This window comes from Dasypus novemcinctus, chromosome 2 (assembly GCF_030445035.2).
Source record: "Dasypus novemcinctus isolate mDasNov1 chromosome 2, mDasNov1.1.hap2, whole genome shotgun sequence".
Lineage (NCBI taxonomy): Eukaryota > Metazoa > Chordata > Mammalia > Cingulata > Dasypodidae > Dasypus > Dasypus novemcinctus.
Window position 1 is genome coordinate 61,451,188 of NC_080674.1, and position 16,711 is coordinate 61,467,898.

General features: G+C 37.9%; 1 protein-coding gene and 2 pseudogenes across 2 annotated transcripts in view; 2 read left to right on the forward strand and 1 right to left on the reverse strand.

Moving 5' to 3' along the window:
* Positions 1-16,711, reverse strand: part of ELOVL7 (ELOVL fatty acid elongase 7) — a 102,346-nt gene that overhangs the window by 38,062 nt on the left and 47,573 nt on the right. The window contains exon 2 of one of the 2 annotated variants that reach the window (XM_004458845.2): positions 7,218-7,316. In XM_004458845.2, coding sequence (XP_004458902.1) covers positions 7,218-7,281 — 64 coding nt within the window. In that variant the 5' untranslated portion in view covers positions 7,282-7,316. The remainder of the gene's footprint in view (positions 1-7,217; positions 7,317-16,711) is intronic. The other variant, XM_004458846.2, reaches the window with a different exon arrangement.
* On the forward strand, positions 7,673-8,249 carry LOC101414814 (large ribosomal subunit protein uL6 pseudogene; annotated as a pseudogene).
* LOC101415260 (WW domain-binding protein 11-like) overlaps positions 11,725-16,711 on the forward strand; it is a 37,073-nt pseudogene continuing 32,086 nt past the window's right edge.

Genomic DNA, 16,711 nt, shown 5'->3' on the forward strand with positions numbered 1-16,711 from the left:
AATATAAAACCCAGGTTGGACACCAGAAAGTATTATAAAAGTATGTAGAAACAAATGAAAAATGGATCAGTCAGGCACATCAGAAAGAGCAACTATAGAGAAAAGGAGGTTGCAATTAAGGAAAAGAGAGACAAAAAAAAAAAAAGATATGATATCTAAAAACCAAAGGACAAAATGGATGAAGTAGTGTCTTTACAGTAATAACACTGAACGATAATGGATTAAACTTCCCATTAAAAGGCACACGTTGGCAGAATGGATAAAAAGCATAACCAAATATTTCTTGTTTATAAGAGATGCACCTTAGACACAAAGACAGAAACAGATTGAAAGTGAAAGGATCGAAAAAGATATTCCATGCAAAATAGTCATCAGAAAAGAACTGAGGTAGCTATACTAATATCAGACAAAATAGACTATAGGTCAAAACCTGTTATAAGGGAAGTGATTGTGGTTCAACTGATAGAGTGTCTGCCTACCATACAGGAGGTCCAGGGTTCGATACCCAGGGCCTCCCGACCCGTATGGTGAGCTGGCCCACATACGGTGCTGCTGCGCACAAGGAGTGCCATGCCATGCAGGGGTGTTCCCCACACAGGGGTGACCCATGTGCAAGGAGTGTGCCCCACAAAGAGAGCCACCCTGCGTGAAAAAAAGCAAAGCCTGCCCAGGAATGGTGCTGCACACACGGAGAGCTGACACAGCAAGATGACACGCAAAAAAAAAAAAAAAAAGCGGCATGGTTTCCCTCATGACAAGAATACAAGCGGACACAGAAGAACACACAGAGAAAGGACAGAGAGAGCAGACAATGAGGGGGAAGGGGCGAGAAATAAATAAAATAATCTTTAAAAAAAAACCTGTTATAAGAGACAAAAAAGAACACAATATATTAATAAAAAGAACAATCTACAGTGAAAAAAAAAAACATAAATATTTATGCACCTAACTACAGTGCCCCAAAATACATGAGGTAAACACTGGCAGAATTGACGGGAGAAACAGACACCTTTACAATTATAGTTGGAGACTTTAATACACCACTCTCATCAACAGATAGTATATCTAGACAGAAGATCAATAAGAAAGCAGAGAACTTGAATAATATGATAAATGAACTAGACCTAATAGACATATAGAGAACATTGCACCCCAAAATAGCAGGATATACATTCTTCTCAAGTGAAGAAGTAACACACTATTTGCAGATGACATGATCCTATACAAAGAAAGTCTCAAAAATTCCATGACGAAGATACTAGAGGTAATAAATGAATTTGGCAAAGTGGCAGGGTACAAGATCAACATACAAAAATCAGCAATGTTTCTATACACTAGTAATGAGCAAATTGGGTAAGAAATCAAGGAAAAACTTCCATTCATGATAGCATTTAAAAGAATCAAATACCTAGAAATAAGTTTAACCAAGATATAAAGGACCTGTACACAGAAAACTACAAATCATTGCTAAAAGAAATCAAAGAAGACCTAAATAAATGGAAGGACATCCTATGTTCATGGATCGGAAGACTAAATATCATTAAGATGTCAGTTCTACCCAAAATAATTTACAGATTCAATACGATTCCCATCAAAATTCCAACGGCCTACATTGTAGAAATGGAAAAGCCAATAATCAAATTTATTTGGAATGGTAAGGGGCCCCAAACAGCCAAAAACATTTTGAAAACAAAGAAAAAAGTTGGAGGACTTGCACTTCCTGACTTTAAAGCATATCACAAAGCTGCAGTGGTCAAAACAGCATGATACTGGCACAAGGATAGATATAAACACCAATGGAATCAAAATAAGAGTTCAGAAATAGACCCTCACTGCTCTGTCCAATTGATATTTGTCAAGGTTGCCAAGTCCACTCAATTGGGAAAGAATACACTCTTCAACAAATGGTGTTGGGAAAACTGGATATGCATATGCAAAAGAACGTTAGCGGACACCAATTTCACACCATATACAAAAATTAATTCAGAGTGGATCAAATACCTAAATGTAAGAATCAGGCCTATAAAACTCCTAGAAGAAAATGTATGAAAGCATCTTCAGGATCTGTGTTAGGCACCGGATTCTTAGACTTTACACCCAAAGCACAAGCCAAAAAAGAAAAAAATTGATAAATAGGACCTCTTCAAAATTAAAAGCCTTTCACATCAAAGGACTTAGTCATGAAAATAAAAAGAATTTAAAAATTACCAAGATTTTTATCCCGTTTCAGCAAACTCTGGAGTCAGATGACCTGGGTTCTAGTCCTGGCTCTCTTACTGACTATTTATGTGACCTTGGGCAATTTTTTTAACTCCTCCATGCTTAATCTCCTCATCTGTGAATTGGGTATAAAACAGCATCTATCCCATACAGGATTTAATGAGTTATTATATTTAAACTACCCAGCATATCCCAAGCAGTCAGTGTGCATTGCCACTGTTATTCCAGCACATCTCAATTCTTTTGGCACTCAGAATCACTTTGGGAGCGCTTAAAAATCACGTGTCAAAAAACCAACCCTGGTCTACATGAATTAGAATTGTAGGAGACGGGTCCCAGGCATGTATTTTTTAAAAAGCTGCTGAGGTGATGATGATGAACTATCAGAGTTAAGAACCAGGAGTTCTGCATGTGACCAAGTTTCCTTCACCTACATTCAGGGCCAATGCCCCTCAGTAGGTGCTCTACTGAGTCTCAGATGGTTACCCTGCCTAATAAAGATGCTATAGCCCATCTTCCATATGACTTCAAATTCAGTTTTTAAAGATATAGCTCTGCTCAGATTATCCCCCACCTTCAATTAGCTCTCCCTTACTGAACAAATAAAACCTAAATCTTTAGCATGATGTTCATGACTCTTGGTGTTGTTCATATTTCCTGTCTTCTCTCTCATCAACAAGTATACCTTTCAAATAGAGAGTTCACTTACATGTGAGGTAGTGAGCTCCCCACCTTGAGAAGTCAACGAGTCACGTGTGGAAGATGACTTTATAGAGGTGTGTAGAGGAGACTGCTCAATGACCTTTAAAGTTAATTCTGACTCAGTCTATGATTCAACTAATTACATTAGGTTCAGGGATGAGGAGAGCTCTTTTCCCAGAGAAAAAGGCTGATGAGTGTTTCTTTCTAACTATAGTTCGTACCCTTCTATTTGGCATCTAAGTACAATTTAAGTGTCATAAGTAGAGCTAAGAGGAAAGCAAAGGATGGGGAGGCAGGAAGCTATCCAATGATTATCAAATTTTTTACTTATTACTAGCCTAATAATTTTTTTTGTCTTATAGTGTTCCAGAGAGACTACGTGGAAAGTACAAGTGTCACATGCATAGAATATTAATGAGCTTTTCCATCAACTATTTGTAAGAGAGTGCTCTTTTCTTAAGTAGCATGTATTAGCTCAAAGGGTACACCCTTTAAAATTCCAAGCACCAATAAGTTGAAGAAGCTGGAAGGAAAAGCAAACATGTACCTCTAGTACTTTGTAAAGACTGGCAATCACTCTTACTCATACTCTATCTTATTTTAAAAATCACAAGTCTGAAAAGTCATTGTTATCTAAATATAAGGAGTTAATTTTTAAACAAAACCTTTTTCCTTTCTCCATAGTCCAAAATGCTACTGCAGCATTATTTCAAAATCTGACATTTTATATTTAAGAATCATAACAAATCCTCTTACAGCTTAAGTTAATTAAACCATTTTATAATTCTGTAGCTGTGGAATTTTCCACGTGAAATAACTATGTATGACTACTACTTCTCAGACAATCAAAAAGCATATGAATATCAGTAAGTTTCCCCCAAGGCCATTCAGGATTAGTGCCAAAGCCAAGAATACATTTCAGATTCTTGGCCCTTGATCATGGGTTCAGAACTTCCCAGAGTAAGCAAAATAAAACTGGACTACAATGGCCAGAAATGATTTCTAATGGCTCTTGGAGATCAATACCACACTAAGTAAAAAGAAAAACTTCTGACAAGGGTTCTCATAAAGCTGCAAATCTTTGCACAAACATTTGATCCCTTCTAGAACACGGCAGGAAAAAGAATATAATGTGAAGAAACTTTAAAAAGAGCGTTTTCATACTTATTATCCAGGAGCTGATACATACTGGTCTCCTCTCTGTTTTGCTAATGAAGAAAATGATACACACAGATGATAAATAATTTGTCCAAGATCACACATCGAGGCAACAGTAGTGTCAGAACTTAAATCTAGGTCTTCTCATTACACATCCCTACACCCTATCTCCTCTTCCAAGACTTCAAATTCAGAAGACTTCAAATCTATAGCATTTCCTGCCTTCTCCCTGCCTCCTCTCCTCTCCTGCACTGTCAACAATGCCATTTCCAGGACTTTCCTCATTTCATATCTTTAACCTCCTACAGCTGTTTCTCATTCTTTGACTTCATATTCAATTTTGTTAATAACACGTAAAGAGTTGATCCATGGATGAAAAATGGAAGTGGCATTGTGAAGTGGTTCATATTAAAATGTCTTATACTTTAAGGACTATATTGATGGTGATTAATATCTATATAGTCCTGCACTCAGTGAACACATTCTGGAGCACTGCTGCACCACATATATAATAGTTTACCCTGTAGTTCACACTCTCCCAGTACATTCAGTAGGTTAAGGCAGGATATATAAAGTCCAGCATCTGACCCTGCAATATCATGTAGGCAAACTCAAAGTCCCAAAAATGCCTGCACATCACATCTCTTCTTCCCTCTCCCTGCCCTCAGCAACTACTGTGGTTACTTTCTCCTTCTCAATGCTACAATATCTTCTATTACTCGTCACAATAGTTTTATAGTAGAATTCCAGTAAGTCCACTCTAATCCATATTTTATTCCTCCATTCTATGGACCCTGGAATGGTGATGTCCACTCCACCTCTAGATCAAGAGAGGCTTAGATCCCACAAGAATGATGGATGCGGTGAGTGTTCCACAGTGACGGAGGAGGTTGTTGGTATAGGTGGAGTGGGGTGGGGGGGATGGGGGTATACAGGAACCTCCTATATTTTTTTAATGTAACATTTTTTTCCTGATGTATATATCTTTAAAAAATGCAATTTATAAAAATGATGGGGTGGGAGGTAGGGAGCAGGGTATATGGGAACCTCTTAAGTTTTTTATGTGCTTTTATTTATTTATTTTTTTTTATGTGCTTTTAATGTTTTTTAATGTAACATTCTTTGTGATCTATTAACTTTGATTTAAAAAGTATAAAAAAAAGAAGAAAAAATCTATATAGTCCCATATATACAGTCCTATTTGCTCTAGAGTTAGAAGAGTGATTGAATCTCTTGGGTTCCTGAATTTAGGATAGTGAATAGCAAAAGTTGGATAGGAAGGGATCTGTTCTTCTAAACAGCTCTATCTCAAAAAACCTTTCCAAATCTGTTTGTTTCTTTACTTTTAATAGTGAGAGTTCAGGTAGTAAAGTAACCTTTATTTTGAAAAGCTTTTTTTTTAAATTTTTTAAAATTTTATTTTATTTTTTAATTTCATTTCTCTCCTCTTCCCCACCCGCCGACCCCCACTGTCTGATCTCTGTGTCCATTTGCTGTGCGTTCTTCTGCGTCTGCTTGCATTATTCGGCAGCACTGGGAAACCGTCTTTTTTTGTTGCGTCATCTTATTGCGTCAGCTCTTGTCATCTTGTTGTGCACCATCACTCCTGGGTGGGCTGCGCTTTTCTCACATGGGGCGGCTCTCCTTGCAGGGCACACTCCTTGTGCATGGGGCACCCTATGCGGGGGCACCTCTGCATGGCAGGGCACTCCTTGTGCACAGTAGCATTGCACGTGGGCCAGCTCACCACATGGGTTGGGAGGCCCTGGGGATCGAACCCTGGACCCTCCATATGGTAGGCGGACTCTCTATCAGTTGAGCCACATCCACTTCCCTTAAAAAGCATTTAAAATTAGCATCTAAATTAAATACTGAAGGGAAGCTTTTGTTGTTTTTTAGGAAGCACCAGAACTGAATATAGGACCTTCCACGTGGGAAGCAGGTGCTCAACTACTTGAACCACATCCTCTCCCTGTTAGTTTTTAAACTATTTTTATAGTCAGAAAAGCAATGCATATATGTTATGTTTTTAAAAATACAGACAGATAAGTAAATGAAACTCACAATCCTGCCATCCAGAGATAACTGCTAACACGTACAAAAGAATATCATTTTATATGTGGGTTATTATAACCTGCTTTCACTCAACATATTTTATACTTTGTGCTATGTAATTAAACGCTCTTCTATACCACCAATTTTGTTTTTCTTTTTTATGGGCAGGGGGAGAAGACATTCTTTTAAGAATCATTCATGGGGAGGGACGTGGCTCAACTGATAGAGTATCTACCCTATGGAGGGTCCAGGGTTCAATCTCCAGGCCTCCTGACCCGTGTGGTAAGCTGGTCCACGTGCAGAGCTGCTGTGCGCAAGGAGTGCCGTGCCATGCAGAGGTGGCCACACTTAGGGGTGCCCCATGTGCAAGATGTGCACTCCGCAAGGAGAGCCGCCCCATGTGAAAAAAAAGTGCAGCCCATCCAGGAGAGGCGCTGCACACACGGAGAGCTGATGCAGCAAGGTGATGTAACAAAAAAAGAGACGCAGATTCCCAGTCCACCTGATAATGCAAATGGACACAGAGAGCAGACAATGGGGGGGAAGGGGAGACAAAGAAATAAAAGTCTTAAAAAAAAAAAAAAAGAATCATTCAGGATTTTCCTTTCCTAAGCAAATGCTCCCTGCCCTTTCTGATACACCCCTGGGCAGCGGAGGGGGGGAGGGCAGTGAAAGCATAGAGTCCCTCCCATTCAAGAATCCCCAAGGACAGAGTCACTCTTGGCATTAATTGTTGTTTCCCTCAGGAGCATTAGCGCAAATGCAAGCCTAAGAGCACCATCCCTCCAGAATCACTTTCAATGGCCACTGAATTGGAATGTGCCATCATTTATTAACCAATTTCCTTTACTGGATACTTAGGGTATTTTCACTTTTATAAACATTGTAATGAACATCTGTGGAGCTCTAATTTTGTACATATCTGCAATGAAATCCTTGACACTTTCTCTACATTACCTAGTAATAAAAATCAATATTTGAGGTGTCTATGAGGGAGTGTTAAGTTGCAATGTCTATGATTCTGTTTCAGTTGGAGTGTCATAAAAAAGGACGAACCTCAATTAGGAAATCTGTTTACTCACCAGCATCTTTGATCCAATTACCATAAAGATGCACAGTCCTTGATGTAAGATCACTGAAGGCCATTTTCCACAGGATTTACTCTTATAATGGGTTCTTCACTTAAAGAAATTAGAAAAAAAAGAAAGATTTTTATGATCTATAAATATAAATAACATCAAGCTTCTAGTAATACAATATTAAAAATGCTAAAACTTTAATAGGAATAACTGGCAAAACAACAAACTTTTACTGAGGGTAAATGCATTAATGGACCAATTAAACCCTGATGCAGTTGCAGGCATTTCAGATTTTTCCATCAGTGTCCAGGGACACTGTGCACTTCACTGAAAAAGCAATTCCATATACAAGGTACAAAAGGACTAAATGACCCTAAGAAATTTCACAGAAGCATCTCTATTTTTTGACAACAAAACAGAGCAGAGCACGTTCTATCTTTGCTGCATCTACCATGGGAATGAAGACCATTCTCAACCACCAAACTGTCAACATTCCAGAAAATGTTGACATCACACTGAAGGGACACAGAGTTATTGTGAAGGGCCCCAGAGGAAACCTGCGGAAGGACTTCAATCACATCAGTGTAGAACTCAGTCTACTGGGGAAGAAAAAGGAGAGGCTTCAGGATGACAAATAGTGGGGAAATTGAAAGGAACTGGCTACAGTTGGCACTATCTGTAGTCATGTACAGAACATGACCAAGGGTGTTACCCTGGGCTTCTGTGATAAGAGGAGGTCTATGTATGCTCGTTTCCCCATCAACGTTGTTATTCAGGAGACTGGGTCTCTGGTTGAAATTAGAGTTTTGGGGTGAAAAATACATTCGCAGAGTTCAGATGAGGATAGGAATTGCTTGTTGGTTATCTCAAGCACAGAAGGATGAGTTAATTCTTGAAGGAAATGATACCGAACTTGTATCAAATTCAGCTGCTTTGATTCAACAAGGCATATCAGTTAAAAACAAGGATATAAAAAAAATTTTTGATGGTATTTATTTCTCTGAAAAAGAAACAGTTCAGCAGGCTGATGAATAAAATCTAAGAGTTGTGCAGCAATAGGGAAAAGATGGCATACCTACATGTGACATTTTAAAGATGCAATAAAATTCACCTTCAACTGGAAAAAAAAAAATCAGGTCAGGAATGGATTGCATCTACCATGGCAAAGATGAAATAAAAACCAACCAGAAGCAGAAAAGATAGACAAATTTTCAAAGAAGCTATTTTGACCCATGACTTAGAGGTGATCTTCTAATAAGGTCTTCTATGTGCAAGTTTTTACAATTTAAGTGGAATAAAGGAAGAAAAAAGAAGGAAAGAGAATCTACAAGCTCCTAAAAAGAAGCTCCGTAGAGCTAAGTGTCAGAATCTGCTATCTGATCAGTTTATCTGGACAGAAAACAGGAATAGTTGGGAAAACCCTGAAAAAAGACCAATGAGGGAAAACTAGCTCCTTTATATGTTTAAAAACATTACACATTTTCAATAAAATAGAGGGCACCGGCACATGAAAAGACAAACCAGTGATACAGAATAGAAAGTCCATAAATACATCCATTATATTTGGAAATTTAGGACAGTATTTCAGAATTCTAAGACGTACACTTTCCCATATCTTAACATTCAGAAGTTAGGATACACCTTACAAATTGATGGTGTGTCAAAAGTTTAATTTAACTTAAAGTACTTTTTCTTTATTATAGGGACATGAAACAATTGCGTGTCATATAGAAATTATTGAAAGACGTACGGTATAGGATAAAGGTTGCCATTCAAACCAGTGGGCACTGAATTACCAGTAGTTATTCAATAAATGGTGTAGGAAAATCTGATAGTTATCTGGGGAAAAAAGTTGGATTCAAATTTTATACTATAAACCAATGTAAGCTTCAAATAGATCAAAGATTTAAATGAGGCAAAAAGAACCATGAAAGTATGCAATGATAACTTAGAACACTATTATAGCCGTACCATGGAAAGGTCTTCCTAACGATCACTTAAAATCCAGAGGGCATAAAAGAGAATAATAACAAACTTAAGTAAATGAAAATCAAGGGCAAGAAAGTAAAAATCAAAATGACAAACCAGGGAAAAAATATTTGCATTTTGTATCACAAAGAGTTACTCTCCCTAATAAAATGTTCCCAGAAATTAATAATAAAAAGACCTATCAGCCAAGAGAAAAATGGACAAAGTTCACAGAAAAGGAAATACAAATAGCTCATAAACATGAAAACTTGCTTAACTACAAATACTCATAAATGTTGCCTAATTGCACAATTTTTCTATCTATCTGAACAAATCCAAACATTTTTCATCAATCAGATGGGCTAAAAACAAAAATATGTTTACCTTGTTAGGGAAACAGTCTTTCCTCACACACTCCTGATGAGAGTGCAGATTAGTAAAACCCCCTTAGAGAGAGCAAATTTGTCATCATCAGTCAAAATTATAAGTGTATATTTTTTTAATCTAGAAATCTCATTTCTGGAAATTTACCCTATAAATATACATACACATATGCAGAATAGCATATCTTCATGATTATTCCTTGTACTAAATAGTAACAGGGAAAGAGTAGAAAAAATTCAAATGTCTATTAATAGGGGGCTGATTAATAATTGATAATACATCCACATCATGAAATATTATACCATCGTAAATAAGAATGGGGAAGGTGATTTGGAAAGGTTTCCAAGAGAATTCTCTATATGAAAAAAAAAAGAAGCTACAGATTTTTAAAAACTATCATTTATAGAGAATAAGAGAAAAGGCACAAGAATATAGATTCCCATTTACTTATATTTGCATAAAAGGAACTCTGAAAGGACACCTATTTAAAAGGGAAAGGGGTGCAAACTGGGATGAAGAGGTGAAAGAGAGACCTTATACTATTTGGTTTTTGACTCGTGAAAATGAAGACTTAAAATATTTTAAAGAAAATGAACAAGATTAGAATCAGCTGCATCTTTTCTGGAACAAATGTACTTACCACCTATACACAAATGTACATACACACAAGATACAGATTTTAGCATGATTCTTCAAAAGTAACTCCCTAATTCCCCACCCCCCCAGGCGATCTGACTCCAGGGAGACATCTTGGAATGGCCTCTGATTTGACAGCCTGTGTTCTCAAGATGACTTCAGACTAAAGACTGACTGTAATGATGCCAGGGTCTTTTCACAGTCAGCCTGGACACTGGTTTTCCCATGAGTCCTTTTGACAGTAAAGGTATGATATGGGGTTATGAGCAGAGGCTCTGGGGCCACCAAGAACTTTTGAATACTATCATTGAATAACTGCGTGAAACTAGGCAAAATTAAAGCTCAGCTGCCTAATCTGTAAAATGGGAATTCTACAGTCCACTGAGATAAAACAAATCAACTCCTAAATTTGTTTGGAGGATCATATGAAATAATATATACCTGTAAGGTTTGTAGCATAGAACCAAATAAAGAAAGAGCATTCAATTAAAGCCAGATGTTATCATTTTTAAAGTTAAGTTTGAGGGAAGGGTCCACATAAGTTGTGCCAATTTTATTGGAAAACACCTGGCCAAACTCAAGACTTGGTACAATTTAATTGTAGTTTATGAAACAAATTCAGAGAAAACCTTACTACTTTCATTTTAAGAGCTGATATGTCATGGATTATATATATCATTCTTCTCTTGCTTTTTTTCTAACCTTCTTGGTCTGAGGGTTTGAGACCCTGTTAAAAGTAACATTTTCCCTTCACCTTAACCTCTGATATAACAGACCCCAAGTGACTATTCTCATAATTAATTAAACTGCTCAAATAATGTTGAGTAAAAATTCTAATTCTATAAGGCCTGTGGTGGGGTTACCCCTTAAGAGTATAATTCTCTCCTCTTTTCTTTTACTCATTCCACATAGGCCATTTTTCCATCCCCAGTCCTCACTGAAGCACAGATTCCAAGAAACCACAATATAATGCAGGACAGAAATACGTGCAGGCAGCAAAAAGAGCTGGTTTCCTCAATTCCAAACGGCACAGGACATACATGGAGGAAGGAGAAGGAAAGGATATGTCTCAAAGTAGGCGAGACATGAAGGACCGGAGAGGTACAAAAGGGATTCATTAGCCCAAGCTTTCTGCACTGAGGACCCTTGCACTGATCCTTCACTCGTAAAAACCACCACCCAAGAATCCTTAACACTTCTTGGTTCACCATAAGAGAAAGAACACCTAACTGTGTAGGGAAGGGCATCAAAGAACCTGTTCCCTTTACCTTGTTGGACCTGAACAAAAGCTGCTGAAAATTCCCCTATGAGCTAGGGAAGTATGGGCTTGAGGGTCATATTACATTGTGGGGGCTGGTCTAGACTTTGGGAAGAGCAGAGCCAGTTTTCACATTTGCTAACTGCTTAAACTGTTGTCAAAAGACTGGAGAGAAGGTGTCCACTCACGCTTGAGAGTGGAGACCCTGGTGGAGAAGGCCCTGAGACAGAGGATCATAAGACTGGAAATACGAGTGGAGCAAGTATGGGAACATCCAAAGTGAAATGCTCTGCAATAAATTCAGTCAGAAGGAATACGGGGACACACCAACATCTCATCAGAATCCAGTGCCTCCTAAAGAAGACAAGCAGCTGCTGCACCTGCTGCAATGAACGAGATGCAGCACCTGCCACAAGCCAGCAGAAGCCACAGCCCAAAGGAAACAAATGTGGCTCAGGCCACTGGGCACTCGCCTCCCATGCGGGAGGTCCCGATGCCTCTGGAGAAGGTGAGCAAACAATAAGCTGACAGAGGAGAGAAACACTGGGGGAGGCTTATAAAAAATGTAAATAAATAAATCTTTTTTTAAAAAAAGCATGTTAAAAAAATGGTGGCAGAGAAGAAGGAAGAAAAAAACCAAAGGCAAAAGAGACCTGGGAGAGTCTGAGTGACTGGTGCAAATGGTCAAGGCTCTATTAAAACATATAAAAAGCTTTAATGCAGTCTTACAGGCTTTAAGAAATAGCCACAAAGAGCTGATTGTTTAATTTGTTAATTTGTATGACTATAATTTTAGCATTTGGTATAGATCAGTGCCCAGTAACAAAAACATAGAGAGGGTGAAGAGCAAGGTAATCCTGAAAAGTGGCCCAGAATTTGGAGATACCTTTCACTGTGAGGCAGTAGACAAATCACAATCACCTCTTTTAAGGGGGGAAGAGACAAGGGAGCTGCTACAGGGGAAGAGCAAAGGCTCCTTGTCAGAGGTCAGCCTCCTCCAAAGGCCTCAGATATGTGTGGCAGGATTAGAGTAAACAGGAGCTCATTGATGAGGTGCTGGAGCTGGCACTTTATTGCCTAGCACCTGCTCTATGTTTTGAGAGTATAACTCAGTGACTGGCTCCTTTGGTAAAGAAAGGATGTAATCTGCCCAGACTAGGGTCTTTGGGCCCAAATTAAAGATGTCAAATCCAAAACTAAGAAACGTGCCAGCTCATATGGCAGCCACATCTACTTAAGTTAGAGAACACAGACACATACCAAAACATGGAGAGGGTGCTTGAGACATCTTAGCACTTCAATGACTTTGTTCAAGTCTGCCCTAACAGTAATCAGAAGGCAGAGCTCCTCTGGGAAAATTTCCTGCTGGAATTCAGTCAGACAAGGAGGGGATCTGAGAATTGCCCGTGATGGAAAATACCTGTCAGAAGCCCAGAAATCTAAAGCCATGGCCAACCATTTCTAAGTGAACCTCAAATGTACAGATTTACCCAAACCCAGGGAAATACGTTTGGGACATGCTCCCTGAGAGCCAGCATGGTGGAGTCAGCATGTGGCTTTTCTATAGTATGCCTGTGAACCAGCAACAGAACCATACGGTTTTCCCTACCTCTTTTGAAGTTTGGGAGGTCTGGGATCCCCACTGATCTCTACTTTGAGAATCAGGCATTAGGGACAAACCTAGAAGAACAGAACTGTCTCACCACAGATGCTACTCAGGGACACACAACCTGAAATAGGTACAGGATGGTACAAGCACAGTTATCTCTCTACTGTGGACCTGGGGACTCTAGGGTCAGAACAAATCAGCTGACCTATCAGTGGAAAGCCCTGTCTAGCCTCATATTGGGATGGTGCAATAAATATCCTTGTACAAAGGAAGGGGGAGAGGAGGATGGGGCAAATGAAGCTATCCCACAGAACTAAGAATTGCTCATTGCAGAACTGATAAGGAAAACATGCCCTAAAAAGCAGAAGTGATTGCAAGGGCAGAGAGTAGAGGCAGCCAGGAGAGCAAAGGGAAAAAAGCAGCCAATCCTGAGTCATTAGAAAGGGACAGGGTGGTCCAGCAGTTAGAAGGAATGGGGCAGTGGGAACACAGCCTGCCTAGGTGAAGGTATTACACAAACAGCCCCTCTCTGGCTTAGGAATCTGGACAGTTAGAGTTCAGATGGAGTCTCAGCTTCTATTTTATTGGAGAAGAAAAAGCCTTCAGATAAGAAATACATTTTTTAGTAAGAATTCAAAGATTGCTACGATAGTTTGCACCTAGGAATTTAATCATTGAATTTCCTATGCTTTCTCCTCCCCAGCTGTTGTGGGTTTTTTCGCTAGAACTAGTTTTCCCCTTCCAACCTCACCCTCTGTGCCTAAGTAGAAACACATCCTCAAAGAGGTCATGAACCAGAGGACCGAACAGAAATATGTCAGTGCTTGAGTTTCTACTATCCCAATGATTAGGCTAAGACCGAGGCTAAGGTAAGGGAATCAGAAATGTTCGAGTATATTATTACAATGTGAGGGATGCATCTAAGTAATAATGTGTTTATTTAAAGCAGGTTTCTCAGCCTTGGTACTAGTGACATTTGGGCTGGGTCGTTCTCTCTTGTGGGAAGCTGGCCTTAGTGCTGAGCACCAACCCTGGCCTCTGCTCACCAGATGCCAAGGACACCTCCTCCTCCTCCAGGAGAAATAACCAAAACGTCTCCAGACATTCCCAAATGCCCTAAGGAGGCAAAATCACTTGCTTATAGGAACTATCAACAATTATTCACCCAAATAATGCACAGCGATTCAGAGAATCACTGCAGCAATTTTACATTGATTTCAAAGTTGCTGCTAGCTTCTGAAACGGTTCTTAAGGTTCTCTTTACAAAGCAACTTCAGAATTTTTCACAATTTCATTTAAACGGCTTCAAGGAAAAAGAAATCTTTGGCTACTGCTTCTAAAAATCAGGTTCATTAGTTAGTAGAAAGTTAAGTATGGCTTCAGAGGTAATGGATCAAGTGATGTTCTAGTTTTATCAGTGGGGTGGGAATGTGGGAGCAGAACAAGGTTTAATGATAAAATAACAAGGTTTAATAATAAAATAAAAAGCCAAAATAACTTGGCTTTTTCAACCTGTGATTTGTAAAATAAGGAATTTTACTTAGAATTCCAAAGGAACCAATGCAGAAATTTTTAGGGCTATGGCAACATTACAGCAATATTAGTGGAATAAATATACAGTAGCCCAAGGTGACTATTTTGGATGAAATACTCATTCAGGTACATACACTCCAAGCATATTAGTTCAAATCCTCTATGTCTTTATCATATATTATAAACTGTAATCAAGTGCAAATAAATCTAGAATATGTAAAAGACAGGGAATTTATATTTCTAATGACAATTTTCAAAATTTAAAACACTATACATAGAAATATTACACCTATCACACAGGGTTATGTTTTGTTTTAATATTTATATAGTTTTCCTTTTTTTTCATCCCCTTTTCTGCCATTTCTATTTAGTGGCTAGGTTGCACTCATTGCCTTGAAACAAAACAGCAGAATGCTTTTCCCTACCTTATGTTTTTTTAAAAAAAAGCTTAGGTTCTTAGGGAAACATAAGAATTCAATGGTATAGATGAGATTATGGAGGAAAATTTATGACCTCTAAATGCTTGTGTTAAAAAAGAAGACTTCAAATCAGAGACCTAACCGCAAAACTTGATAAATTAAAAAAGAAGAGCAAACTAAACCAAAGCAAATAAAAGGAAGGAAATAACAAAGAATACAGTGAGATAAAAGAAATAGACAATAAAAGAAAAAAAATCAGCAACAACAAAAAAAAGAATCAACAAAAACAAAAGATGGTTCTTTGAAAAGATTAATAAAATTGATGAATTATTAGCTAAACTGACAAAGAGAAAAAGGGGAGACACAAATAACAAAAAAAAAAAACTAAAATGGAGGAAATTTATACCCACCTTGAGTGAAATAAGTGGAAATAAAAAGGACTATAAGAAAATACTAAGAACAACTGTATGCCAACAAATCACATAACCTAGAAGAAAATGGACAAACTCTTAGAAACACACAAACTACATACACTTATTCAAGAAGAAACAGAAGATTCTAATGATTGGTCATAGGGGAATTTTATCAAACATTCCAAGAAGACTTAAGTCACATTCTGCTTCAAACTCTTCAAAAAATTGAAGGCGAGGGGATACTCCCTAATTGATTCTATGGTGCCAAAAATCTCCTTCAGACAAAAGCCAGATAAAGACACCACAAAAAAAGAAAATTATGGACCAATATCTCTTATGAATTTAGATGCAAAAATAATCAACAAAATAGAAGCAAACTGAATCCAGATTAAAATAATTATATACCATGATGAAGTGGGATTTATCCCTGGTATGCAAGGGTGGTACAATATAAGAAAATCAATTAATCTAACACATCACATTTACAGAATATAGGGGGGGAAAAAACAAACACATGATCTTCTCAATTGATGCAGAAAGGGATTGGACAAAATCCAGCACCTCTTCTTGATAAAAACACTCAGAACACTAGTTATAGAAGGAAACTTTCTCAACATAATAAAGGGCAAATATGAAAAGCCAACAGTTAATATCCTACTTAATGGTGAAAGACTGAAAAGTGTCCCCAAAAGATCAGAAACAAGACATGCTCACTGTCACCACTGATATTAAACCTTGTACTGTAAGTTCTTGCCAGAGCAATTAGGCAAGGAAAAAAAGCATCCAATTTTGAAAGAAAGAATTAAAACTTTCCTTCTTTGCAGATGATATGATCCTACATACAGAAAATCCCAGAAAATCCACAAGGCTCCTAGAGCTAATAAATGAATTCAACAAAGGGGCAGAATACAAGACCAACAGCTCAAAATAAGTAGTGTTTCTTTAGACAAGCAATGAATAATCAGAAAAAGAAATCAAGAAAAAAATTCCATTTACAATAGCAACTAGAAGATTAAAATATCTAGAAATAAATCTAACCAAGCATGCAAAGTACTTATATGCAGAAAAACTACAAAACTTTGCTTTAAAAAATCAAAGAAGATCTAAATAAATGGAAGGGTATTCGATTTCATGGATTTGCAGACAAATATTGTTAAGATGTCAGTTCTACCCAAAATGATTTACTGCAACCCCACAAAAATTCCAATAACCTTCTTTGTAGAAATGGAAAACCAATCATCCAATTTTTATGGAAGGGTAAGGGGTCCCAAATAGCC